The sequence below is a fragment of the Phaenicophaeus curvirostris genome, chromosome 3 (genome assembly GCF_032191515.1).
Source record: "Phaenicophaeus curvirostris isolate KB17595 chromosome 3, BPBGC_Pcur_1.0, whole genome shotgun sequence".
Taxonomy (NCBI): Eukaryota; Metazoa; Chordata; class Aves; order Cuculiformes; family Cuculidae; genus Phaenicophaeus; species Phaenicophaeus curvirostris.
Window position 1 is genome coordinate 74,698,752 of NC_091394.1, and position 27,984 is coordinate 74,726,735.

The 27,984-nt window shown below is 40.4% G+C and overlaps 1 protein-coding gene across 1 annotated transcript; it reads left to right on the top strand.

Moving 5' to 3' along the window:
* Positions 1-1,569: 1,569 nt before the first annotated feature.
* Positions 1,570-27,924, top strand: INTS8 (integrator complex subunit 8). The gene is made up of 27 exons (XM_069854387.1): positions 1,570-1,747; positions 2,878-3,052; positions 6,526-6,666; positions 7,085-7,156; positions 8,325-8,376; positions 9,364-9,546; positions 10,046-10,153; positions 10,816-10,965; positions 11,434-11,534; positions 12,279-12,420; positions 13,380-13,450; positions 13,589-13,764; positions 14,637-14,770; positions 15,361-15,471; positions 16,156-16,357; positions 17,013-17,134; positions 18,147-18,331; positions 19,793-19,826; positions 20,507-20,563; positions 20,648-20,709; positions 21,991-22,109; positions 24,357-24,460; positions 26,345-26,395; positions 27,086-27,159; positions 27,235-27,299; positions 27,404-27,447; positions 27,711-27,924. The coding sequence occupies exons 1-27, from the start codon at positions 1,618-1,620 to the stop codon at positions 27,825-27,827; spliced, it is 2,982 nt and encodes a 993-aa protein (XP_069710488.1). The 5' UTR covers positions 1,570-1,617; the 3' UTR covers positions 27,828-27,924.
* Positions 27,925-27,984: the final 60 nt, after the last annotated feature.

The window sequence follows — 27,984 nt, forward strand, 5'->3', positions numbered from 1 at the left end:
TTAGTTTTGTACCTAGGAGGAAGATTTTGACACTATTAGAAAAAGTACAATTTACACTGAAAATTGATTGAACAAAATCACTGTGTGAACTAAATAAAACATTATTTCCATAAAACTACTTCTATAAATGGCACAAACCCAGCAATATTTATTAAAGAGATTTAGAGCAAAGAGTCAGTGTAAGCCACTCCTTCATGCCAAAGTCTCACATGGCTCAGCATTGGTTATTCATACAAAGTCATAAAAAATATTGTAGCTATATTAACATATCACCACATCTTGCTTAATTTACTTTCCCCCTCCTTTCTGGACATGTATGGTCTTGTAAAAACTACACAACTTCTTCCATCCAGGGATATTGCCTATTTGCTGCAAATGAAAACTGCTGAGCCCCAAAACTTAAGTAAGGTGGCTGTTCCGAGCCTTGACCTCTTAAAACATTTTCTCAAACTCCTGCTAGTCATCCCAATTTCAATACAGGATGGGGAATGATGTGATTGAGAGCTGCCCTGCAGAGAAGGAGTTGAGTGGGCTGGTTGATGACAAGCTTGACGTGAGTCGGCAATGTGCATTCGCAGCCCAGAAAGCCAACTGTATCCTGGGCTGCATCAAAAGAAGCATGGCCAGAAGGTGGAGGGAGGTGATTCTGACCCCTCTATTCCTTTCTAGTGAGACCTCATCTGGAGTATTGTGTCCGGTTCTGGAATCCTCAACATAAGGAGGATATGGAGCTCTTGGAACAGGTCCAGAGGAGGGCTACAAAGATGAACAGAGGGCTGGAGCACCTCTGCTGTGGGGGCAGGCTGAGAGAGTTGGGGTTCTTCAGCCTGGAGAAGAGAAGGCTCCAAGGAGACCCTACAGTGACCTTCTAGTGCCTGAAGGAGCTACAGGAAATGTGGGGAGGGACTGTAGTGGTAGGACTAGGGGCAATAGGTATAAAGTGGAGAGGGGTAGATTTGGACTAGATATAAGAGAGGTAAGGCGAGGGAGAGGTAAGGCTAGGGAGGCTTTAGCGACGTGGTTTAGTGGTGAACTTGGCAGTGCTGGGTTTATAGTTCAATTAATGACCTTAAAGATCTGTTTCGAGCCAAACGATTCCCAGGTTCATTGATTAACCAGGGGCTGCGGCCGAGGGGCGGGGGCACTGGAAGCCGCCCCCTCGCCGGGGTGGGCTGGGCCCCGTCGCATAACTGTTCTTGATTGGTCACCAGGGAAAGGGGGCGTGGGCCACGTGGGCCACGCCCCTTCAGCTGGGACTAGTCGCCCCTTCGTGTGGTGGGCGGGGCCTAAGCACGGGCCACTCCCCAATTGGCGCTCAGGGCCTGGGGGCGGGGCCGCAGACGTGACCACGCCCCCACGGTGTGACGGGCGTGGCCTATCCCACAGGACCGCCCCCGATTGGAGCCCGGAGCCGGGGGCGGGGCCTAAGGTGTGGCCGTGCCTCCTCGCTGCGCGGTGGGCGTGGCCTCAGTGACGGAGCCAACTCTGATTGGGGCTCCGCGCCGAGGGGCGGGGTGCGCGCGGCCACCGCATGCGCGAGGGGGCGGGGCCGGCGGCCATCTTGTTCTCGCCGCCTCCGCTTCCCGGCGGGGCCGCCCTCGGGGCTCGGCCGCAGCCATGAGCGCGGAAGCGGCGGACCGCGAGGCCGCCACCTCCAGCCGGCCCTGCACGCCGCCGCAGACGTCCTGGTTCGAGTTCCTGCTGGAGGAGTCGCTGCTGGAGCAGCACCTGCAGAAGCCCCAGCCCGGTGCGTCCCCCGCGGCCGCCGCCTCCCCGGGGGGGTGTGGTGCCTGCGGGGCTGGAGAGGAGGCGCAGTGAGTCTGCAGCCGCTCTCAGCAGCGTTAGTTTATGCAAACAGGGACGCGTTCTTCTCTTACATTGGCTTTCCTATTTAATAATTTCTCCATCTTTCGTGCAAGGGAGACCGCTTTTCCTTTCACATATGTGCATTTTGTTTGTAGAGCTGTTATTTTTACCACGTGAAGTGCTGTTTGTAAAAGTAATTAGAATTTGCAGCTGGTTTCCTCCCATTAAGCCTTGCTCACATCGAGAACTGGGGTCCTGAAGGTTCAGTGCCGAAGTTGTTTTGTCTGCTTAGACCTGGAGTAAACAGAAACCTAGTCTAATATCGTTTTAAGAAAGTGACCATATTTAAAAATAGCTGATCTTTTGGTGATCATAAGTGGGCAATGTCTTTTTCAGTGCTTGAATTCTACAAGCAGGCGGAGGAAACAGGGAAACTTGAGACAGTACTGCCTTTATAAAAAGGAAATTTAAATGTTGTTGGGCTGTGTCTTTGTGCTTAGATCTTAAACTGCTGGTTTTTAATTAAAAATCATATCTTAAGTTTTATTTTTTGTGAAGTTCAGTGAGAATGTAACAGCTATGATTTGGCTTTGATTTGTCAAAATAGCTCAAGGTACCGAGGAGACTGTCTTATTATAAGTTTTTTTTCTCTAATTAGTCTAAAAATATCTTATAAATGTAATCAGAGGTAACAGCAGTAAATACATCTTAAGATACAGAGGAGAATTGTAGGTAGGCTTATACTTTTACAACAGCTTACTTGTGATTTCCATAGGCAACGTTTATTTTCTGTAGGTGTAAATACTGAAATATAAATAATTCAAAGCAGTGAAGATGAATAAAAGTATGAGACTTTGGTTACGTTAGTCAAGTAAAAGTGAAGATTAAACAAATATATGTTAGTAGTCTGGTTTGAGTCAGCATAAGCAAGATACCTTTTGGTATTAGAATCCATCAGGTGACAATGCCAACTGTGTGACTGACAAGGAGATAAGCTCCCTATTTGTAGCTGCAACAAGAAATTAATTTCTGGACTTATGAAGAATTTGAAGAATGACTGTTTTTTTGCAGATCCACCACCTGTACAGCTGATTGTCCAGTTCTTGGAACAAGCTTCAAAACCATCAGTGAATGAACAGAACCAAGTTCAGCCACCACCTGATAACAAAAGAAACCGCATTTTAAAACTTCTTGCTCTTAAAGTTGCTGCCCATCTGAAGTGGGATTTGGATGTACTAGAGAAAAGGTATAGTCTATGTATCTTCACACTGAAATTGCTAAATTGAAGTGCCTCAAAATCTTTATTCTAACAAACTGAAATCTGTCTTGCTCCTGTTTCTAACAGTATCTTACATTAAGATGAGTTTTGGTTGTGGCAACTGAGTTTGATTTATTCTGTGAGCTAGAAAAGGATTTTGGTAAAGGCAATGACTGCGAGGAAATCAATGGTGTTCATCATTCAGAGAGGAAAAATAGTGGATCTTAGCCATTCAGATGAGCATATCTAAACTGTATGAAGATAATTTTTAGATTACATTTTCTACAGAGGCAAAACTAGCTTAAGTTGTCCTATTCTGATGTGCCTGAAGTTGGAGGTCTTGCTCCAGCTTTGTTGATGTAAAGCACTCCATAGATCTGTGAACTAGATCACTGAACGGACTGTGGTTGTAAACAGACAAGCTCCACCTTTGCATTTTTCCTTTGAATTTTTTTTAACCTGAGTAAATTCGGTTGCTGAATGGCCTGATTAGGCAGAACAGTTGAACGTATTGGGGAACTGCACCTTAGCAGTGTAAAATCTTAGGGAGGAAATACTTGCCCCAGTTTTAACTTGCATGGAATCATTTAGGTTGGAAAAGACCTATAAGATCATTGAGTCCAAGTATTGACCTAGTGCTACCAAGTCAACCACTGAACCCTGTCCGTCAGCACCACATCTACACGGCTTTTAAATATCTGTGGAGTGGTGACTCAACCACTTCCCTGGGCAGACTGTTCCAATGCTTGGTAACTTTTTTGATGATGATGTTCTTCCTAATATGCAGTCCAAACCTCCTCTAATGCATTTTTGAGGCCATTTCTTCTTGTCCTATCATTTGTTACCTGGGAGAAGACACCCAACACCTGCCATGTTACAACCTTCTCTCAGGTAGTTGTGGAGACCAATAAAGTCACCCCTCAGCCTCCTTTTCTCCAGACTAAAATACACCTGTTCCCTCAGATGTTTCTTGTAACGCTTGTGCTCCAGACCCTTCTCCAGCTTTGTTGCTCTTCTTTGCATACAATGCGTCACCTCAATGTCTTTCTTGTAGTGAGAGGTCCAAAACTGAACACAATATTCGAGGTGTGGCATTACCAGTGCTAAGTACAGGGGTACGATCAATTCGCTATTCCTGCTGGCCACCCCACTTTTGATACAAGCCAAGATGCCATTGGCCTTCTTGGCCACGTGGGCACACTGCTGGCTCCTATTTAGCTGGCTCTCAATCAACACCCCTGGGTCCTTCTCTGCCAAGCAGCTTTCCAGCCACTCTTCCCCGAGCCTGTAGGACTGCACAGGATTTTTGTGTCTCAGGTGTTGGACCCAGCGCTTGACCTTTTTGAATCTCATACAATTGACCTCAGCCCATCGATCCAGCGTGTGCACTTTGCAGAGCCTTTCTGCCCCTCTTGGTGTCATCTGCAGAATTACTGAGGGCACCTCTGATTCCCTCATCCGGATTACTGATGAAGATACTAAACAAAACATTTGGCTTGCAGACAACTTGGAAGAAGAAAGTCAACGTTGCCTCTCAGTGTATTAGTTTCTTTAAAAAGAAAAGAAGTAAACCATGTGTTATTTTCCTATTTATCTTGAGCTGATCTGAAAATTATATATTCTTTATGATGCTATATAGAATTCTTTTAATTTTGGAAGGATTTTGGAAAAACTATTTTCCTTCAAATTACTGGTAGGGCTTGTTTCTTCCTGTATGCTTTTATGTGTATTTCTCTTTTGCTTTATAATATTTTGGGGTTTGTGGTTTTTTTTTTTTTTTTTTTGTAATGTGCTATAATGAGCAGTAAAAGGGCTTGGAATGACATGTTTTTGATTTTTACCTATGATTTTCTCTTGCTTTTTTTCTCCCCCAGTAATATTTTTTGTCACCTGTTAAACTATGTCATATTTGTCTGCCTCATGAAGCATCTGAGGTGGGATTACTGCATGACAGTGTACTTTTGTGAGGTACTGCATGTCTTCAGAGAGTTAAGGGGAACATTTATTGTGGTTAGTTGTGAAAATATTGGACAAAAGTATCTGGTATACAGTAGATTTTTTATGTGTATACATTAGTTTTGAAACCAGATGTGTATCTATGTGTACAAGAGGATTTTGTTATTTCTTTTGACCGCTTCCTTTCTTGTGGGAGGAATGTATACTGATGTTTATTCATGGTGTATTTTCTGTCAATTAGTACCTTTACTTCTTAAAGTACCGTTATGATCGTGATTCAAGAATCAGCCCTACTGTACGACCCTGTTGGGCTGATTCTGGGATTTGATAGGATTGTGTTGTCCATTTCTGGTGCTTGTTTTGAGAACCAATCTGAAGTCATTTCAACTACCAATTTAGCATCTCTGTATGTAATAGTAGTTGGAGTTCTTGTTCTGTTAGCTCTTGAAGCGTAAGATTGTTCTTAATTATGAAACGTGCTTTTATTTTTAAACTGATTGTCCCCAAATTTTAAGTCATGGTAGTTAAAAAGGAATAACAGCTTGAGCCCAGTTTTTTTCTAAAACTTCTGCCATTATAAACTGTTAAATGATGTTTTACTTTGCCAATGAAAACAAGATTCCTTCATCTTGCATAGTAAAACCGACATTGTTATTTTAAAATGACAGTTTGATAAGAGGTCTGGAATGTGATAACTCAAGATCTAAAATTTGTTAAACATGAATTCTGCCTTTGCTTGCTAAAAGTGTAGTTTCACTGGTTGTTTTCAGTGCTGGTTGCAAAGAATGTGAAAATTCTTCACAAGATCAAAGCTACTTTTTGGTAGTAGCTGATCACTTCTAATTTCAAACAATGTCTAAATTAGTAGTACTGTTTCAGTTGTGTTAAGTTATTCCTCAAAAGCTTGTAGTGTTGCAGTACAGCTTGCATGCCTTCTCATTTTATTCAGGAAGGTTCTGCACAAGCTAGTGTGTATTTTGCATAATACAGTTTACAATGCTCTACAGTGCTCTCTTCCAGTTCCTAGTCTTAATTTCACTGTTTGCTGCTGGATGCTGCAGAAAGGGAGATATGCCATGAGAACAGAGAGAAACGTTCCCTTTGCATGAGTGAAATTCCATTGCAAAGGAAATGCCATTTTGGAAGTATGATCCGAGATTAGTTTGAAAAGAATTCCTGATTGTTTGGGACCTGCTGTGATAGGTGACTGGATTATTCTTGGGATGTGTCTGTGTGGACTAAAGCAGTGATACATAGTAGTAGTTCAGCTGTCAGGATGATCTTTCACTTGGGCTTAACTTATTCTGCTAGTACTGGTGACTGCTTTAACACCTGATCTTAAGTGCCGTCCAATACAGAGCACTTCTTCCTTGTGCTAGATAAACACGCTACCTTTACTAGTATGGGGTGTTAAGTAATAACAATAGTACTGTTTGTTATTTAAACATTCCAGAAACAGATTTACTATATGATGTATCTGATTCTCTTTGTTTTTTTTTTAATAGCTTGTCTGTCCCTGTGCTGAACATGCTGCTGAATGAACTTCTGTGTATCAGCAAAGTTCCCCCAGGAACTAAACACGTGGATGTAGACCTGTCCAGCTTACCACCAACTACTGCAATGGCAATACTTCTGTACAACAGATGGTAAACTACACTAAGGCAATAATCTTAAAATTGTGATAGAACAACCAATGTTTTGTTCTCTCTATATACTTGTACATAGCGGGAGAAAGAATCTCAAAGTAATAACTTTGGGATCTATAGGTTGTAGTGAGGAGCTGAGTCTTAAAAGCTGTTCTGCAGTTGCTTTGTTCCCTGAAAAAAAAATCAAGGTAGTGGTTTTAACTGTCACCTTATAAAGATAAAAATCTCGCTGTCTTTTAGCTTTTCATATGGACATAAGAGTATTTCTTAAATACTAGGTGTGCTCTTGAGTAGAGGATGTATTATAATGGTCTAATTTATCTGAAATGATAAATTGATGTTTTTAAGAGATATGTAATCTGCTTATTACTTTTCTGGGGCTAATACCATTCTTTGTGAAATTTCTCCCCCCATGTAGGGCCATAAGGACCATTGTTCAAAGTAGTTTTCCTGTAAAGCAAGCAAAACCGGGTCCACCTCAGTTAAATGTGTAAGTTACAATTATAATTCAGATTTTTGTGTGTGTATTTTGTAATCAGAAATTTAGTTTCAAAGTGCATTAAATCACATTAGTAACATACAGTTGCTTAAGATGGCTAGTTGTAGCATGGAAAACTTGCATTAGTTTCGAGTATGTTCTTATTTTCCTGTCAGGCACGTTTGAGATAGATATATATATATATATAGATAGATAGATATGTACTTGTCTGTCGTTCCACTCACGTTACCTCTGTGACTTTGTAGAGGCATGAAAAAAACATGGGACAAAGGGAGGTGGCAGTTTGTCTAGGCAGAATGCTTATTCTTTAGTTTGAACAGGGTTCATTTCTTGCATCCTATTTTAACTTACAGGAGCTTGCTTAATACAGTTGTTTTATTACAGCAATTTGCCACATTGTGTGAGATAACTTGAGAAATACTGAAGTATTTTCATTTGCTTTGTGAGGCAGCAAGTTGTGATTTGTAAAGTCAGTATTCATTTTGCATTCCAGAAGTTGCATGGCTTTAGTTACAACCTGTTCTTGGAATTGATTTTTATGTTACAAATTTCTCTGATAAGGTTGGGAGTGTCTCAGTGGTATTGTTATTGTGTTTTGTGTTAATTTCATGCTCTAGTATTAGGCCATACTTGTTTGAGAGGGTCTGTGAGGTACGTTGATCAAAAATACTCCTCCTCATTTTACTGTAGATCTTGTATTGTCCTGTATGTATCGGAGTCTGGTCCTGATTAAAATAATTCTATGTGAGGAAATAATTAAATATTTTAATTTTTATAGAAACACATGAACACACTTCTGCCCCTGACACATGCCTGAGGAGATTTAAATAGTGAAGCTTCAGAACACTTGAGGCTGTGGGTGCTGATTTCTTCATGATAGTTTTGCTAATGTTAACAATCTGATTTTTAAAGAAAAAAGCAATGAGAAGTTTGTAACTTCCATTTTATTGAACCACATTCTCACCCAAAATATTTTTGTTATATAATTCTGTATTTCAGATTTACATAGATAAGAATTTAGATAAGAATATAATGATATTCAGAATGTAATTAAGCAAAACTTACTGTGAATGAAATGTTGTGGTCTAGAACATGAAGTAGAATCACATGCAGATTTGCTTTATAATTGAGATCTTAACCTGTTATTTATATTTTCCAGGATGAATCAGATGCAGCAAGAAAAGGAACTGACTGAAAATATTTTGAAAGTGGTAAGACTTTCCCCCCCTCCTATTTTTGCTTGAAGTTACATGTAAATATGATCAGACAGGAAATAAACAGTCGTATCAGTTTTGTTGAATTTAGTACATTTATATTATATTTACCGATTTTAGTATTTGCTACAAGTTCTACCGCATCCATTTTAGACCGTGTTGTCTCTGCACTGCACATAGAACAGAATTTGTGTGACTGAAGTGTTCTTTGATCAGCCCATCCTTGGAGCCATAGGAATGGAGAAAGCCTATACAAAATCAGTTGAAAATCTGTAATAAAGACCATGCCATGCTTGAGCTGCAAAATCCTATGGCAGCAAAATTTGGCACTTAAAGCCTTTTTAAAAAACATTTTAATAGCTGAATGTTTCCTGTACATAGCTTTCCACAGAATGCTGCTTGTGCCTGAAGTGTTTCCCTTTGAGAGAAGCAAGGAGGAGGAATAAACCCTCTGCTTTCAGAAGTAGCCTATCTCATTTTCCTACTCTTCTACTACTTGCAATCAGTTAAAGAACTTTTTATGACATGTTTTTTACAATTTTTACTTATGTTTTTTCAAATACATAAGCATGAATGTTTTGCTATTTTAAGATTTCAAAATTCTTTAAAAAAATCTTGCTGTTCACTTAGAAATTGGTTTTGTTTCAGCTGTGAAAAAAATAACTTAATTTACAGTCTCACTGTTGCATAACTTAATACTCAAAAAATAGACAAAAAGATGTAGGCGAAACAAAGAGAAATGTTTTGTTTCAATTAGAAGTAAGGGTTTGATGTGGTTTTTCCAAGTACCTGAAACTGAAGTCACAAATTTCTCGTTTGTACAAAAAATACAGGAGCAGTTTCTCCGTAGCAAGACAGGTGTGTAAGGACATTTTTTTTATTATCCTTTTACTGTACTGTTACGTTTCTAGTGTTAATGTATACCCAGAGCTAAACTCAAAACAAAGAGGTTAATTTCTTTTAACTGTATTTGAACTATTACAGTTGAAAGAGCAGGCTGCTGATTCCATCCTGGTCTTGGAAGGAGCACTTAAATTAAATAAAGATCTTTATGTCCACACAATAAGAACTCTGGATTTATTAGCCATGGAGCCTGGTATGGTTAATGGAGAAACAGAGAGTTCCACAGCTGGACTGAAAATCAGTGCAGAGGAGATACAGTGCCAGGTAGATTGCATTCTGTATCAAAGCTTTCAGTTTATATCTCTTTCTTTAGACAAAGTGTTAAGTAATATTTTTTAGATGATAAATTGCAGATTTTCTCTATTAACATTTCCTGTGTACTTTTTTAATACAATGAGATATCGACTTCATTTTTACATTATTGGAGCTTTTTTTTCAATGCTGTATACATCATCCCTTCCCCCCCACTTCTCTGTGGAGTAAACCATTATGTGTAGTGAGGGCAGCTTATTGCATTGTTCTTAGCACTTGTGTGAAAATCATACTGTAATTTAATGTTTGTGCAGAATTACTCAGACTGAGATCGCAGTTAAAGAGGAAACAACTGAAGTAGATGGGGAAAAATGTTGTGTATATTGGTACATTAGATAATATTAGGAATGGTTTGAAGTATGTCTAAGATTTGAGCTGAAATACTTAATCTTGATTTTAAATGTTATATACATTTCCAAGATTATGTGATTGATATCAGTGCCATTTGCAGGTTTGCTATGATTTGGGTGCCATCTATTTTCAACAAGGATCTACAAATGCAGCTGTTCATGAAAATGCTAAAGAAAAGTTTTTCAAGACAAAGGAGTTGATTGCAAAGGTAATGAGTGTTTTATTAGCATTTACGTTCAGCTTTTCTGAAACACTTGTCTAAATTAATGTAATACCTGTTAATGGTTCACATGGTCTTTAAAGAAACTTCTTGGGAGTTTGGTAGCAATTTTCAGTTTTTTTTCACATCGTGCCTTATTTGAAATTATATTAATTGGCTGTAATGTATTGCTACTTTATTCTACGTTTTGGTAATGAATATTTTCTTACACAAATTGTCTTGATGAAGGAAATGCAAATATCGCATTTCCAGGTCTAATATTAACTTGACTGAGCAATACATTCTGTGACCATTGTGGTACTTTGATTGTGGTGATGTGTTTTTGAGGAAAGTAACCATACAGCATTTCCTATTCTTTCCTTTGCTTGGAAGTCAGATTGTTTATGCCTTGGCCTTTTAAAACTGATATTTTAATGTCCTTTATTTTACATCATATTTATGTTCTCAAAACTGCAAAACTTGGGGTTTTATTTAAACAAAGCATGATTAAGCTGTAAAGAGCACGTATAAAAGTTTGCTATTAAAGAAGTGTGTGCACACATTCTTTTGGTTTTTTTGCTGTTACTTGGGGAAATAGTCTCAGTTTCTGAAACAAGCTTATGTTTCATAATATTTTGGCTCCTAAGATTGGATTAAATTTTACTTTTCAGAATGGTTCGTCATCGCTCCATTTCACCATCGATGAAGAACGGCTAGCTGGGTACTGCCAGGCTTGTGGAGTTCTTACCTCTGACGATGCATCTCAACAGGCAACTCCTTATAGTCAAATCCATAGCTGTATGAAATCTGGCAACTATCAGGTAGGGTGCTAAAATAAGCCCACATATATCTGAGCGTTTCTTTATCATTCTATGTGGATGACTCCATCTGAACTGATAGGAATTTCAATAAATTTTACAGTTAACCGTTAAACATACCGCTACAGAACACAGGTATTTAGGCATATAACATAATCTGATACAGATTAGATTAAAATACCTTGGATTCCATACGAAGTAAATAAATTCCATACATCAGCTAGTAGGAATTTCAGGTAGAATCTAATTCTTTGGGTTTCAGGAAATGTTGCTTGCACAAGTTTGGGTGTTTTCTTTGGCATCAGAGAACTTTTTTGTTTGGTCCTTTTCTGGTTTGTTTAATGATTTTTTTATTATTTGTGGGTGCAAACTATTTCTGTTTAGGCTGATTGTTTTTACCACATAAAAAAATCATTTTATCTGTGTCTGATGCGTTACCTATTGACTATTCCAGCTGCATTTTTATTATAGGACTTGGTGAAGATATTCCTTGAAGATAATCTAACCCTCAGTTTACCTGTTCAGTTCAGGCAATCGGTGCTGAGAGAGCTCTTCCAAAAAGCTCAGCAAGGGTGAGACATTAAATAATGCTCTGTTCAGTTATGGTGAAAAGCATTTTTCATGGAAGGTCTACAAAAAATAACAATATTTACGTCCAGGAAACTTCAGCCCTTATTTCTGTTAGCAATAGTCTAAACTACATCATCCAGCTAAGGAGCTGTGTTGTAATGTATCTCACTGTAGCAACGTAGGGGAAAAAGTCAGTGACTATTAACACTTGCATAAATAAATCAGTAGAGTGGTAAAAGTCATAATTGATTGTGTGTATATACATACACATCTGCTTATGTGTCTGTGTATATGTATGTACATATATGTATGTGTTTATATATTGATTAAAAGTTAATGCCTCTTTAGAGGTGTTCTGAAACTTGAAGTTGAAGCCAATCAGGCGAACCATACTAAGCAGTAATATTGTAGGAGACATGAACTTCATTGGGAACACTGGCAGTGTACTTGCCTGTGGCTGGGAGCCTTGTGCACTGCTGAACTATCCCAGGGCAGAAGAATTAGTATGATTTTGCAGTCTAGTTAAGGTATACTGAGAAGAGTTAAGAGAAGGAAGCGATAGATTCCGATTATTTGTTTTTATTTTATTTTTGCCCAGTAATCTTGTATTCTGAGATGCATAAATAATCCTGCAGTCTTCTGGCTGTTGGCCATGCTCAGGGCATGCTTGCCAAGAAGCGATGCGCCTATGTTTCAGTCATACTGCTCTAGTTGGTGTTCCAGTCCTTGCTTTTGTGTTCATACAGGAATGATGCTCTGGATGAAGTTTGTTTCAAAGTCTGTGTGTGCAACACGGTGTGTGATGTATTACAGGGTCTAACAATTGATATTCAGTTTTGCCAACTGTTCCTGAAACCCAACAAAGAGAAGATAGACTTTCTTCTTGAGGTAAGAAATAATCTGAAATTAGAAGGGGAAATGGTATTTAGTGAGGTTATCTTTCCCTGTATAACCATGTTATTGTTGCAAGTAACTCTCACATTTCTGAAGCAGAGAGAATACTTTATAAGGTAACCCCTCAAACTCAACCACTCAAAGAGAGATACTTTTTTCTAGTATCTGTTGAAGATGCCACTTTCCCTTAATGGTCTTATTGTAAAAGTTAGCATTGTCATGAAATGATTGAGAGTTACTGTATGTGTGAGACTTAAACTGTTGCCCTCAGTGAAGCTTTTTTAGGAAACTGTTATTGCCCAAACTAAACTTATTTCTTTTGTTGCTTTGCTGTTATTTTCCTATTTTCTTTTCTTAATTTAAGCATTGTCTTTTGCTTATCTCTTCAAGCATGTGTCAAAAATTGACTGACAATACTTAATACTTTACAGCAAGTAAAAGAGGTTTTATCAACTGTTTGTACTGGGTCTCCCACTTTTTTTTTTGAGGAATATGTTTTTCTTGCAAGCTGGCAATTAAATTACACTATTGCTCTTTCAGCTACTGCTTTTTTTTGGTAAAAAACTGTTAGTCCTAGTGAATCATGCTTTTGAAGTTAGAAATGTTGGTTCTTTTTTAAACTCGTGTAAAAGGGCTTTATGTGCTTAATAATTTTGCGAGTCTGATACTGTGTCACTGGGTGTTAGCACATCTAAGTATCGCAGGAATATAAATTGTGTCTTGAGGGAAGATCAGTTGTTTGAAACAGCAGGTCTTGTGTTTAGGTGGAAAGAAACTGTGACCCATCTATGGTGGCTACAGTGTTTATCAGATAACTTTGTTGCCTCCCTTGAGAGAGAGGTTTGCTGCCTGATACTAATTGTGAGGCAGAAAACTAGACAGTAAGCTGTCTGTAACTAAATATTTTAAGCGCTCTAAGGGGCTACTTAATTATTTACTGCTTTCTTTCCTAGGTTTGTTCAAGATCAATAGACTTGGAAAATGCTTCTGAAATGCTGAAGAGAAAAATGGCAGCATTTCTCAAGTATGTACCCATATTAAGAGAACATGAATATACACTTCCTAACCAATGTTGTACAGCACAACAAATGTTTTGAGAACTTAAAACTGAAAAAATATGCAGCTTCTTCCTGCTCATGTATTAACTTTTATGTTTCTTTAGAAACTTGTGTTTGGGTTTGGAAGATCTTCAGCTTGTCTTCATGATTTCATCTCATGAGCTGTTCATAAAACTGCTGAAAGACGATGAACGGAAGCTGCTCATTGATCAAATGCGTAAGAGATCTCCTCGAATCAACTTGTGCACAAAACCCGTGACTTCTTTTTATGATATCCCAGGTAATTTGCACAGCATTTCTGTTAACTTATACGTACGCAGTTACCTGTTTCCATGCTTGAGGTTACCATGTGCAAGTCTGTTCTCAGAAAAGGTTCAGACAGAATGTTTTTGGAAAGAATACTTTCCATTTTTAGTTGGCAAATGTACTGCTTGTTGTAGGAGCTCTCTGCTATTTGCTTGTATTTTGTTTGTATCTCAACTGAGTATTACAGATGTGCTCAAATGAGCGTGCCCTAGCTGGCCAAGTGAAAGAGAGGAGGAGCAGTTGGGTTGAACCAAATCTGGCTGTAGCAGCTATTCCCAGATAGGGCACCCTGTGTCTGGACTTACACCAGTACTAATGCTTGTGGTGAGCTGGACCAGGCATACCATCTGGATGAAGTTTTAAACCTACCAAAGTGAAACCCAGACCTCTTCAGTCAGTTCATTTCCCAGATATAGTTGTTTGGCTGTGCAGCTGCACAAGTCGAAGCTAACATAAGAGGTGCCAGATGGCGGTTGGAGCTGGAAAGAACTTACTTTTTCAGCTCTAATACAGTCTTCCGTTGACTTAAGCTTGTTGTGAAAATGCATATTTCCACTAAGGAGGCATAGGGCCACTTTTTGTGCAGGTCTTGAACCTGTTGCCTTACTGTAGTAAGGAAAAGGGAATACTGGGCTGCTGGTGTGAGGAAGAGGAGCATTGCAAGCAGCCCGTTCAGTCAGGGAAGCTGGGAGAGGCTACCAGAAGTGTTTGTAGAAGGGCACAAAGAGATGTACGGGGCCTACAAAGGGATTGATATATCTGCTGTTCCTACTGTGATATGTTTAAAATCTTACATACTAAAGAAATGTAAGGAGTGCACTGGCGACCTGATTGCTTTTCTTCCAGCCTCTGCCAGTGTCAATATTGGCCAGCTTGAGCATCAGCTCATATTGTCGGTAGATCCTTGGAGGATTCGCCAGATCTTAATTGAGTTGCATGGTATGACTTCAGAACGCCAATTCTGGACAGTTTCAAATAAGGTAAGTTGTTTCATGTCTTCATTAATTATGCTCTCGAGGGCTGGTTAAGTATCATGCTGCAATGAACAATAAAAATTCTGTCCTGTGTCTTCAGTGTGGTTTATTCCCCTCACTCCCTGCATAATGATGATTTAACAAGAATGATGATGCATGCCTAAAATCTCCTTCTCTACGAAAAGTTGGTACTGGCTGTATCATAAGCTTTCCTTGAGAGAAAAGAAATTTCTGTAGCTTTGGTTTTAAGTGTTCTGATTAGTTAGCAATATTATTTTAGTTTAAATTCCTGTCATTAAAAGCTGAGAGCAGGAAATACTTAGCAACACCGAAATAGCTTGTAAGGATTTCTTGTCTTTTTTGCTTTTTCCCCCCTCTCAATTATTGTATGTTTCAAGTATGAACAAAGTAGGTAGTGACACTTTTATTGTGCTTACATATAAGCAGTACACTACTTTTGATTACATGCAAAAATGAAAGTTAGCACTTACATGTCAATCATATTCAATGTTTGAGTTTTGATTTTAATGTTTTAAGCACTGATGTGAATTCTAAAACCTGTTTCTGTGCAAATGTCCTATGTATCTCTCTGCCAGTGGGAAGTTCCAAATGTTTACGGCAGTGTTATTTTAGGAATCAAAGACAATCTGACTAGGGATTTGGTCTACATCCTTATGGCGAAGGGATTACACTGCTGTGCAATTGAGGTGAGCAAACCATCTGAAGCTCCTGGCAAGTTAGTTTGGACAATTGAGTTTTAACAGAACTGAAGATGTGGAAAACCCTTTTTGAGTAAAAGAATTGAAAAATTGGGAGCTGAGGGAGATTTAGTAACAAGCTGTGTGTCATACAATGGTTAAATATTTCTGTCTCGAAGTTCCATCAGTAAAGCAAGGGTGATGGCTTTCTAGCGAATTGGGTCTGGAGATAATTTCATTCAAAGTTTTGATTCTGGTGTACTAAATCACATTGTATCTAAAGCCAGCAGTGATTTGACTTGCTGGTATGAAGTTTTCTTCTTTTGGCTAGTTGCTTTACATAAGGAATTTATTGGAATGCTGTTTTATTTGACTTGTCATTGACAATACTGTAGTTTGCTAAGCTACAAGGTAAAACCAAACTGCACTGAATATGCCAGTAGTTACTTCTGATATGTTTTTGCTCTAACTTTTTGTTCTGTTTGAAAAATCTGGAATTGCTGGAACTTTTAAGCTTAATAACAAGTACAAAGGACTCAAATGTAAATAGTAATAGTGAGGTGCTTAAGCAGTGCTAACAATGGATAGCAAGGCTTGTTCAGCAAGGATAGAGCTAAACAGTGCTTTAACCTTTAATCTTTTGCTTTATGTAAATATATTGGGAACCATTGATGCACATCCTCTTTATTACAGGATTTTGTTCATGCAAAACAGCTTTTTGCTGCTTGCTTGGAGCTTGTGACAGAGTTTTCTCCAAAACTCCGTCAAGTCATGCTGAATGAAATGCTACTTTTGGACATTTACACTCATGAAGCTGGAGCTGGTGCTTCTGGAGAACGTCCTCCTTCTGATCTTATAAGCAGAGTCCGAGGATATTTGGAAATGAGAGTACCTGGTAAGTACATTACTGTCTTCCTTGGGATGTAGTAAAGCATAAAGCTTGAGAGAGATATAAAAAAACGCATCTTTGTGTTGTAGACCTACCATTTAGGTGTATAACTGGAAAAACGACAATGAAGCTTGACACTAGTTTTAGTGACTCTCTAGAAGTTTGGTCAGTTCTTAGAAGCTGGAAAAGGGAACAGTGACATCATCATGCCTACATATTGGTAAACACAGTTTGTTTAGCACAACTTAAAGGACCTGAACAGGGTAAACATGTCTGTATTTTTACCTGTAAAGTTTTGTTATTTAATAAAATACCGTACATGGTTTTACACTGAGGGAGTAATTCGATACTGTTTAGATTGGTGGAAGCTGTTGTAGCTCCTAGTTTTCAGATGTGAAGTCTCTTGTAGGGCTGAGCATTTTGTTTTACTTGGGCAGCCTGATCTAGGGGGAGGTGCCCTTGCCTATGGCAGGGGGGTTAAAACTGGATGATCTTTAAGGTCCCTTCCAACCCAAACTATTCTATGATTCTATGGTAGAAGATAAGGAAGAGAAATAGCTAATTAGAAGGAATGGGTTTTATTCTTACTTTCATATAATGCTGAGTTTTCTCAAAAAAACCTCAAAAAAATTATTTAAGGAAAGAACCCCTTTTCTTCCAGATATTCCTCTTCGACAAGTTATAGCTGAAGAATGTGTTGCCTTCCTGTTAAACTGGCGTGAGAATGAGTATTTGACCATGCAAGTTCCATTACCTCTGGTTCAAACCAATCCTTATGTGAAGGTAATGAGGTCTCGATCTTCAAGCCCTGTCAGTGTGTAATCAACTATGTTGTTTTTACTTTTAAAAGCACGTACCCTTCTGCATGTTTTGTGGCTAGAGTGAATGAAGTAGAGTATAGAAGGCATTAGGGCAATACGTGTGTTTGAAGGTTGACAAAAGATGTGAAGGCTGCGCTGCAAGAACAGGGACACAAATTGCATCTTAGCTCATGTGGAACCAATCTCAGCTGGCAGTCTAAGTACTGAGCATGTGTGGTTATCATCCATAAGCTGGTTGAAACCCATAGCGCTTCCATAATGGACTCTTCTCTCAGCTGGAACTTGGCCCAGATTCACATAAGAGAGATGAGAGCTATGCAGATCTCGGGCTTTGTCTGGTTGCTTTCCTGTTCCTAAGACACTTGTTTTCAAAATACACTGTAATGGTTCAATTTTTGAGCCCAACACCAATGTTGAATTTCTAGAGAAATTCAAGCACTGCCTTTTTTTAAACTTTGCTTTCTAAATGGTTTTACAGCAATATTCCTACTCCAAAGTCAGGCAGTGGGGCTGAATGAAGATCACATTACAGGACAGATCAATTTTTTGCCAGCTCTGCTTACCTATGATGTTCTCTGATTTCAGCTTTTTCTGTATAGTGGAGGGTGCCAGGTTCAGCTCAGATTAATTATTATATGAAAGCTAAGGGAGTTCTAGGGAGCCAGTCTTTAAAACTCTATTTTATGGGGTTTAGGTTTTATGCAGTATATTTAAGTAGAGTGCAAAGCTTGTTTGCTGGAGACTGTAGTAATGAAATATACCCTAAGGGAGCTAATGAAGGGAAAAATCCTCTGTTTGATTTCTGGCTTCCAGGTTCCTCATTGGTGTCCTCTGCTACAGAGTTTAGTCACATTTCAGTGTTGTTTGTATCTTAAAATCACTTGCTTTACTATTTTAAATACCAATAATTCCTTTGCTGTAGTCAATGCTTGGAGAAACTGTAGTTACTATATTTTTTCTCTTGTGTTGCATAGCTGGGACAATTACTGGCCGCTACCTGCAAGGAACTTCCAGGTCCCAAAGAGAGTAGGCGGACAGCTAAAGATCTTTGGGAGGTTGTTGTACAAATCTGCAGTGTATCCAACCAGCACAAACGGGGGAACGATGGCAGAGTGAGTTTGATAAAACACAGGGAGTCTACGCTGGGAATTATGTACAGGTGTGTTTTTCTTACATTATTTTTGAAGATTGTTTGAATTGTATATCTGACCCCATGTTCCCTTCAAGAATTGCGTGGATTTCATTATCAGAGTGGAGACAATGGCTAAAGTTCTCTACCAAGTCAGTAGTCTGCGTATTGGGGGTGTTGGGTATTGCTGGTGGTGTGGTGACTTTCTGTTTCACAGAGGAAAGGATTGTGAGAGATTCAGGTCAACATGCAGACACCAAAGCACGTATACCTGAGTGCCAGTTACAATCAGTGTAGATCTTCCAGTAAAGTCTGTGGCATCTAGAGGGCAGTTTAGCTGATGGGATAGTGTCTGTTCTACATTGAATAGATATGCACTGCTGATTCCATTGACTGTATCAATTATAAAAGCCGTTAACCGTACTGAACACCTAGCTCACAGCATAGATGTCTGTGCTTAGCTTTAGGTTTCTGAATCTAAAGCAAGATGTTACTTGATCTAGAAATTAAATTCTAGGTCTAGGTGAGCCACAGAGGAGAAGGAAAGGAAGGCAGTATTGTTGACTAGAGTAATTTCACTGTCAGTTACCTAAATTCTGTCAGCCTTAGCTGTTTGACTTATTCAGGGCCTTCTAGTTTGTCCACTCAGGAAGTGTTTTCAGCCTATTCTTAAGTCCAAGCCTAATTGAAGTAGCTTATTAGAGTGAATCCTGTAATGTATGGTTATATTGAACAGATTTCCATGTTAAAAAAGTGGAAAAGGTGTTCCTGTCAAACTATTGACTGTTTCTTTGCCATTCTTGAGCTAATGAGGTTAACGTGTACCTAAAGGTCAGCTGTTTTTGCTGCTGTGGGATGGATGGAAGAGGAGATTATGTGCTCACTGTAGGTTTCAGTTGTGTATGCTGCAAGGAAAAGGAAGCGGTACAGGTGTACTTCAGGATTCTGAACCTTTTCTGATGTCTTGGATTCAGACAGTGAAGGGCAATGACCCTGTTGTTCTTACGGAAGGAAGTGAAACCTTTCCTGAGCAGGCTGTGCTTGTCTGTATTGTCCTATGGTGACACTTTCTGATGTGGCATGAGAGGGAAATTGATGTATGTTATAAATGGTCACTGTGTATCCTCTTCTGTAAACCTGTAAGTCTTTGTTGCAATTCCATTTTGGAGAATTAAAGAACAGTTCAATTGCTTTTCTTTTTAGAGACAATGGCTGACTTACTACAAAGTGATTTTTCTTGCCTTTTATAGCTTGAATACCAGATACCACTTATTTAAGTGGTATTTTAAAGATAAAACTTGCCAGTGACTATATCAAAAGTGAGTGACCTGCTTGAGTGTTTTCATTTATATACCCTGCATTTGTAATCTTAGAGGTGAAGGAGTACTTTGGCGGGTTTGCTTTACTGACTTTTGTTTCCAGTGTGTTAGGTTTGCGTGTATTCTTTGCTGTGGACAATTACTTATGTGGGTATTTGTGTCCCTAATGTAGGAGTGAATTGCTGTCTTTCATCAAAAAGCTTCGGGTAAGTTGTAGTGGCCTTGAGAATGTGTATCAGAACTTCCTTTGGGTATCGTATTTTTTTCCCAGCTTTTCCTGTTAATTATCAGATTTTCTGAATGAATACAGGTTTTTATAGGGCTGAGGAAATTCTGCATTTTGCTGCTATACCTGCCATACAGCAATGTGGAATGGCTTGTAAAAAAAAGATCCTGAATTCTGACAGTGGAGATCTGTTAACATTAGAAGTGTATTTTATTACAGCTATCATGAAGTTAATTTTATTCTGGTTATCGCAAAGCAAAGCATTCCTTTTGGAGGGAGAAGGAAGCTGCTACTTGCATTGTAACTAAATCACGGAAATAAGAGGAAAGGAAGTTGTTTTATAGCTTGTGGGTTTGTAAATGCGTGGAAAGTTACATTAAATCTCACTGAAGTTTAAGGCTAGGCAGTAGCCACAGAAACAGCAAAGGTGTGTAAAACCTAAATAAAGTTTGTATCTAAGGAGTTAATTAGGAAAATCTGAAGTAATTAAAGACTTCCATAGGAAAGTATTCTCGCAGTATTCCTGTGTTGCAGGATTCTTAAAGTATTGACCTGCTTTAATTGGAAATTGTGATGTCAGAACTTCTTATGTAGCTTTAGAGCTGAGGGGAGAAAGTGAAGTTCTGTTAGTTCATGGGAATACTATTTTTTTTCTTACAGGAACCATTGGTTTTGACCACTATATTGTCCCTGTTTGTCAAGCTTCACAATGTTCGGGTTAGTATATATCATAAACATCCTGGGTTTTTTTTTTCTTGAAATGTTTCTCTGTAATTTTTCTTACCATCTTTCTTCTCTTAGGAAGACATTGTGAATGATATTGCAGCAGAGCACATTTCCATCTGGCCCTCATCCATCCCCAAGTAAGACAATAATTAAAAATACAATTTTCAAAATATGTGCTTAAGTAATTGGATTGGTTCCAGTTACTTATTAGTTATTGTGTTTTAGTGTGATTTCTGCCATGTGGGGGCATCACCTTCTCCTGCTCTGTGTAGAGGTTTTTGTTCTTAATTTGATGATCCTGATGGAGATGCCAGTAAAAGAAACTGAGGGGGTTTTGGTCGTGAGCTTTACTGAGGTGTGTGTAACTGAACTGAATAGCTGTGTGAACCGTATTACTGTGAACTATAGAGCTATATAGTGTGAGAAGGAGCCAGCGTTGCCTGGCTTAATACAAACTGGTGTGTTTTTAAAATTTTAAGGTGTGTTTAGGATTTTGACAATTATTCAAATGACACATGGTGTGTATCGATTTTGTTCTAGTTGGGTTGAACTGTATTTCTCCAATAATGTTTAGAGGCTCACTGTTCTAGAACCTCACTGTTCTAGAACCTCACTGTTCTAGAACCTCACTGTTCTAGAACCTCACTGTTCTAGAACCTCACTGTTCTAGAACCTCACTGTTCTAGAACCTCACTGTTCTAGAACCTCACTGTTCTAGAACCTCACTGTTCTAGATTCTCTCTCGAGTTGCCTCTCTCGATGCAAACATGGAGAATACGTGTGTGCACATATATGTGCTTAGTGCATATATATGTGCATATATATGTGCTTAGTGTGGTTAATCTGTCTTTAATTCTTCTGATTGAACAGTCATACACAGTTAAATGTGTATCTGTCAAGCTTCCAGAAAGTTGTTTTCATTCTTATCAGAACTTACCTGTAGGCTGAGGAGAAATCTTTTTAAAAATGGAAATTCCACATGAGCTTTGGGAAAGGCTGCTCGAGGAATGTCCCAAACCTTTCCTAGTCTTCCTTTCCAAGCTAGTTCCACAAGCTTCCAGAGGTTGCTGGCTGTGACCATTATATATATAGATAGTGTGGTATATCTCTAGTAGTTTCAGGTGTTGTCTTCAAACCTCTTGAAACTGAGAACATAAATTCCTACACAGAACCCTTTTCAAGTATCAGACACAGAGCATCCTAGGTCTCCGTCCAAGTGTGTGAAGGGTGTGTTTGTTCTGTCAGATTTACCAGATCAAAACAATTCAGCAGTAGTCTTGCTCAACACTAAGTCTTTCCTGTAATTACTTCTGCTTGATGCTTCATGCAAGGTGCCTTGGACTTTAAATTAGATGGTAAATCTGTGTGGAAAACCAAAACTCATTTAGGAATTTTTTCTTCCTTTTTTTTCCCTTTAGTCTTCAGTCAGTGGACTTTGAAGCTGTGGCCATTACAGTCAAAGAGCTAGTCAGCTATGCATTGACTATCAACGCAAACAACCACTTCTGGTTAATTATTCAGGCAGATATTTATTTTGGTAAGTGAAACTGATGTCTATATTTAGCATGTATGTAGGGGTGCCTTGCTTCTGAGATTTGCCTGACATAACGCTCCTCGTATTTCCTGTAATGAAATGGAGCTTGAGTGATACGTGTTCAAAATCTTTAGATGAATAGTGTAGGTGAATTTTGGAGGTTTGTCTAAGCCCACAGAGACCGAACTTTTGATGGATAATGAGTACTTGCTTGTAGGTTAAAGGAAACTTTACTATAAGAGTCGTCATTGACTTCACTTTTTCAGCAGGTTCAGTAGATCCTTGAGTGGTACCGTTACGCAGACCCCTAACATTTGAGTCTTTTAAGTGAAGGGCTACAAAGGTGGTCAGAGGGCTGGAGCACCTCCCGTATGAGGAAAGGCTGAGGGAGTTTGGCTTCTTCAGCCTGGAGTAGAGGAGGCTACGAGGAGACCTTATAGCCACCTTCCAGTATCTGAAGGGGCTACAAGAAAGCAGGGGAGGGACTGTTTACAAGGCCATGCAGTGATAGGACTAGGGGGAGTGGCTTTATAGTAGAAGAGGGGAAGTTTAAACTGGCTATAAAGAGGAAATTCTTCACCATGAGAGTGGTGAGGCACTAGGACAGGTTGCCCAGGGAAGCTGTGGCTGCCCCATCCCTGGAGGTGTTCAAGGCCAGGTTGGATGAGGCCTTGAGCAGCCTGATCTAGTGGGAAGGTGTTTCTGCCCATGGCAGGGGGGTTGGAACTTGGATGATCTTTAAGGTCCCTTTCAACTCAAACCATTCTATGACTCTGTGAATGGAAAGAGGTGTGAATGGTGCTTGGTTTTTAATGTGGAACTGAGATTCACTGGAGCAGAAGACAAGCAAAGTAGAGAGGATCTGTGTCATATATAGGGAAGTATCTGAAAGAAACGTGAACTCTTGGCATATTGGTTGTGAAGCTCTTTCCTGTTCTTCTGTCCTCACCTACCATTTTCTTGGTACTAATCCTTGCCCCTCAGCTGAGAGCAACCAGCAGATTTAGGACGTACAGCGTTTCCAGTTCAGGGCACCAGGACACACACTCAGACTGTACCAGGGCAGCAGTTACCTGGGGAAATCTTGCTCAGCTGATGTGTTACTATGCTTTGTTATTTCCCACTCTAGGGTCAGTTTCTGGGGCCTCCTTTATAGTGGGTGTAAAGAGAGTGGAGAGAGGTAGGTGCTGAAGAGGGAGCTTTCAGAAGACAGCCAGGCAAGCGTGATATTACTTGGTGTATTTGCTAGAGACAGACATGGCCATGACCATCCTCAAAGGTAGCTGGGCATTTCTTCCACTTTAATACCTGTTGAGACCACACCAGTGAAATTTCGCATTTAAGCCAGATTTTTCTTTTCTGGCGCTAAACAGGGTATTTGCTGTGCCTCTGTCATCTGCTTGCTGGTACTTTGGGCTGTTGCAGGAGATCAGGTGCACATTTCCAAATCTGTAGTTTTGGACTGCAAGGATGTCTGTGGTGTGCAGTAAGGCATAGTGCAGAAATCCTAGCCTGTTGCTTCCAAAGGAGACAGATTTGTCTAGAAGGTGCTTGATAACCCTTGGGATGAGAGGAAGGGTCTTAATCCTGTGTTTAGGGCTGTCACCTCAGATATGGGAGTGATTCAGGGTTATAAACTGGCCATGTTTGCTGCTTGTACAAAGTGGAACAACATCCCAGGAGGAGGATATTTATGTAGGAAATCTCAGAAGCTGAAAGAGCAGTGATTGGGGCACTCCTAGCGTGTCAGGTCTGTATTTCAGAAACTGTGTGAAGCAGACTGGTCTTACCCCAGAGCCACTGAAGGCTGTCTTCACATTAGTTCAGTAAAAACTTACTGGGAGTACAACCAGTGCTGAACTATGAGATGTGGTGGCATCAGCTGGCCCTCTGACTCTCACCAACTGAACTCCTTCACTACGGCCTGCGTGCTAGGCTCAGGGATGGCAAATTTCTTTTCCACTCTAAGGTTGATGGATTTAAGATCAGATACCTGAAAAGCAAAAAGTAATTCTCGAAAGGCAGAACCTTGCCTGCACCGCTGGTTTCCTAATTGTGTATTTTTCTGTCTATCGCTGTTTTACTCCCTCCCATGTGTCTGTGTTTTTTAAACGATATGCAAGTTGATTCCCCAGTAGAATTCAGCTGTGAGATATATGTATCTGAGTTATTCTATAAACACCTGATCCCGAGCCTTAGAAATAACTGCTATTTACTTTAAAGACCTTATTTTGCTTTTCTCCACTGCAGCAACGAATCAGTATTCAGCAGCCCTTCACTATTATCTACAGGCAGGGGCAGTATGTTCAGACTTCTTCAATAAGATGGTACCACCAGACGTGTACACAGACCAGGTGAGTTAAAATGGGTTTAGATGTACAGAACTATTTGTTTGGATTCAGTTATCCTAATTCTTTGTAGAGACAAAGCTGCTGAACATACACATATTCTTGCAGCCTGTAAGATTTTATATCTTTGATGCGTTTAGGAACATTAATATTCATAGATCCATTTTTCTTTGCTAGTTGCTTGAAGGCTGTAGAAAATCTGAAGCTTCTCCTTTGCTGAAGCACAGACAGCTTTTCTGCTAGTTCATAGAGACCGAGTGTGCAGAGCTACCAGCTGGGAAAGCAGCAGTGTTGGACCCCAGCATGGTAGTGAGCAGATGAAAAAGCCAAGGGTCTGTGGGTCACCATGCAGTGTGGTGACCCCCTGGCTCGCCCCTGCAGGGCTGCACCACGCTGTGCAGTGCGGGATGGGCAGAGCAGCTCAGGGCAGTGCAGCAGCGCTTGTGCTGCCTTGCTGGCTGTGCTGGAGGCCACTGGAAACACCCAGCTCCCACTGGTGTCACATGGATGGAGCCTGCTTGCTTCCACCCGTGGTGCAGATGCGCATAAATATATTGCCTAAATGCTTCTGAAATACATCTGCTCTAGCTAACATGTGTGAGGGGTGGGAGCGTGGGTCTCAGCAGTGAGATCCAGACAGCGGTGGGCCCTTCTCACGCCCACACTGGTAATTCTTCCCAGACTCTGAGAGCGAGCAGAGCTGCCTCGCAGCACTGTGCAAGGTTGTCCATAGAGGGGTAGGATTGTGACTTACCCTCTGTCTGCGCGTGCCCGAGGAACGGCACTGAAACAGCTCGTAGCTGTGTACTTGGCAAGCTGCTGTAACAAGTGCCTGAGCACTGGTAAGCGACCTGTGAGCGAGAACCCCTGAATAACTGCGTGTTGTGGGAATTTTCAGTCCCAGCCAGAGCATGTTCCGCTGAAATCTTGTGGTCGCCTTAGCCTCTGTCCAGGCATTTGTCTTGTTCTTTGGGAAACCGCTGTGTTACTTGTAGACTGCATTTTGATAGGCAATAGGAAGTAGCTGCTTGTCGTGACTGTCTAGACACAGGGAAGGGTGTTATTTATGTACCCTGCCCAAATGCTGCTCCTTTCGTGTTCCTGTTCATATCGCAAGTGAAAGCTTCAGATATTGTCTGGGATACATTCATGTTCACAGCCTATTTTAAGCTGTGCCTCGTGCCATGGTGCAGGAGTGCCAGTTGGGACCTCAGTACTGCCGCACAGCAGCACTGCTGCTCCCAAGCGTGTGTCTGCCTGGGTGTGAGAGCTTCTGCTTGTGAGCCCGTGCACTGTGCTACTCCCACCCAGGCCACGAGAGAGGTGAATAATAGAATCATTAGGTTGGGAAAGACCTTTGAGATCATGGAGCACAACCGTATATGTCCACTACTAAATCATATCTCTAAGCACCTCATCTACCCGTCTTTTAAACATCTCCAGGGATGGTGACTCAACCACCTTGCTGGGCAGCCTCTGCCAGTGCCCGATAACCCTTTTGGTGAAGAAATTTTTCCTGATGTCTAATCTGAACCTGCCCTGGTGCAGTTTGAGGTCATTCCCTTTCTTCCTGTCACTTGGGTGAAGACACCAACACGCGCCTCACTACAACCTCCTTTCAGGCAGTTGCAGAGAGAGACAGGGTTTCCCCTTCAGCCTCCGAAGCTGGCTCTGAAGCCACAGCCTGGTTCTTGCCAGCAACACAGCGCACACTGGATGCGTGTGAAGTTTCTGAAGTGATGAGGGCTCAGTTGATCTGTGGATATGTTAAAACCCAGGAATCGCTGGGAGCTTAGAAGAAGGTAGCCAGTTAGCTGGTCCCTTGTATTTAAAAATAAAAATTGCTGTTCATTTTCCAAAGTGGTGTTTTGTTTTTTAACCCTTCTGCAGGTGATAAAAAGAATGATCAAGTGTTGTTCTTTACTCAACTGTCACACCCAGGTAAGAGGTGAAGCATGGTGTTAGGTGAAACATTAATTTATAAATGTTGTGATGATAAAAGAAGAGGGAGAACTTTCTAAAAAGTAAAACTGAACCCAACTTTCCTTGTAAATGCAATCTGTGATAAAATGGATTTTTTTATTGCTCCTAGGACACTAAAAGGACCCAAATCAATGGGTAAATAAATATAGACTTGGAAATGTTGTAAAAGGTACAAATAATCTTGGGTGGGGGCTTTGCCCCATTTTTCTCTTAGATTATATATATAATATTTTTTTTTTGTAGACTTGAGTGTAGGGACCTGTTGGGTGGTGTTGGGAACCTGGCCTTGTTCTTCATGATGACTGAACGTGGCCAGTAGTGCTCAGTGGGGTTGCTCATTCTCTAAGAAACAAGGCTTATGTTAGGCTCTGACTTTTAGAGCTGTGAAATGTATTTGGAAAACTGAAAGCCAGGTCAGTCCCTTCAGATTTGAGTCAAAAACCTTTTTCCTTCCCTTTAGCTCCTGTTGGTCGTATTTCAAAACAAGTTGCAGATGCTCTCTAAGTTCAGGTGCTCAGAATTTCCTTCCTAGGGAAAGGAGCACTTGGTTGGGGCTAGAAATGGGGTGGGATTACTGAGGCCTTTGGGTGGAAGACTTCAGCTGTGGGGAATCAAGGCTGTTGGTCACCTCTGAGTCTTCCCTTACAGGTAGCTATTTTGTGCCAGTTCCTAAGGGAAGTAGACTATAAAACTGCGTTTAAGGCCCTGCAGGAACAGAACAGGTAAATGGTACAACAAAGCGTATAAATATGGACACACAACGTGTGTTAGGTGCTCTAACCTGTGTTCTCTCCCAGTCATGATGCCATGGATTCATATTATGAATACATCTGGGATGTCACCATCTTGGAGTATTTGACATGTATCCTTTCACTGGAATTGCCCCTACGGAAACCTCACGCTGGCCCTTGGAGGCTGGAAAAAGGCCATTTCTTACCCAGGTGTCTTTTCTTGACTCCCCCTCAGATCTGCACCACAAACGAGGCGAGACAGACAAGCGGCAGATAGCAGTAAGTTAGCCCTGGGGGGAAGGAGATTCCCTTGGTATCTTTCCCTCCCTGAAACCATCTTTGGAAAGAATTGCCCCTTCCCATTTAAATGGTGTTGGGTAATGTAACGCTTAATGGATCCAGGCTGGTGCTGGGGTGGGTGGCACAGTGTGTTACAGAAAAACCCACCTGTGAACTAGGGCTGGCAGTGCCCTAGTTCAGTGGCACTGAATGGGATTGGCAGGGGTGACCCTTGCTGGGAATGTCTCCTCTTTTGTTTGCAGATCAAAGCTATTGGCCAGACAGAGCTGAATGCCAGTAATCCCGAGGAAGTCCTACAGCTCGCTGCACAGAGAAGGAAAAAGAAGTTTCTGCAAGCAATGGCAAAACTTTACTTCTAGGCTAATGCTGAAAGAGTTACTGTCATATGTGTAGAAGTGAAAAAAACCTTTCAAGACTTTATTTTTTAAACTCATTTAAACTTTTATACAACATTTACAGCCTAGTATCTTTCTTTTTAGAAATAGGTGAAATCTTTAATAATAAACCCCTTATTTT

Coding starts and splice junctions, on each gene's coding strand:
- INTS8 (XM_069854387.1), top strand. CDS start 1,618: ATGAGCGCGGAAGCGGCGGACCGCGAGGCCGCCACCTCCAGCCGGCCC. Junction 12,421..13,379: donor AGATAGACTTTCTTCTTGAG/GTAAGAAATAAT, acceptor TTTCTTTCCTAG/GTTTGTTCAAGATCAATAGA. Junction 17,135..18,146: donor AAACCAATCCTTATGTGAAG/GTAATGAGGTCT, acceptor TGTGTTGCATAG/CTGGGACAATTACTGGCCGC.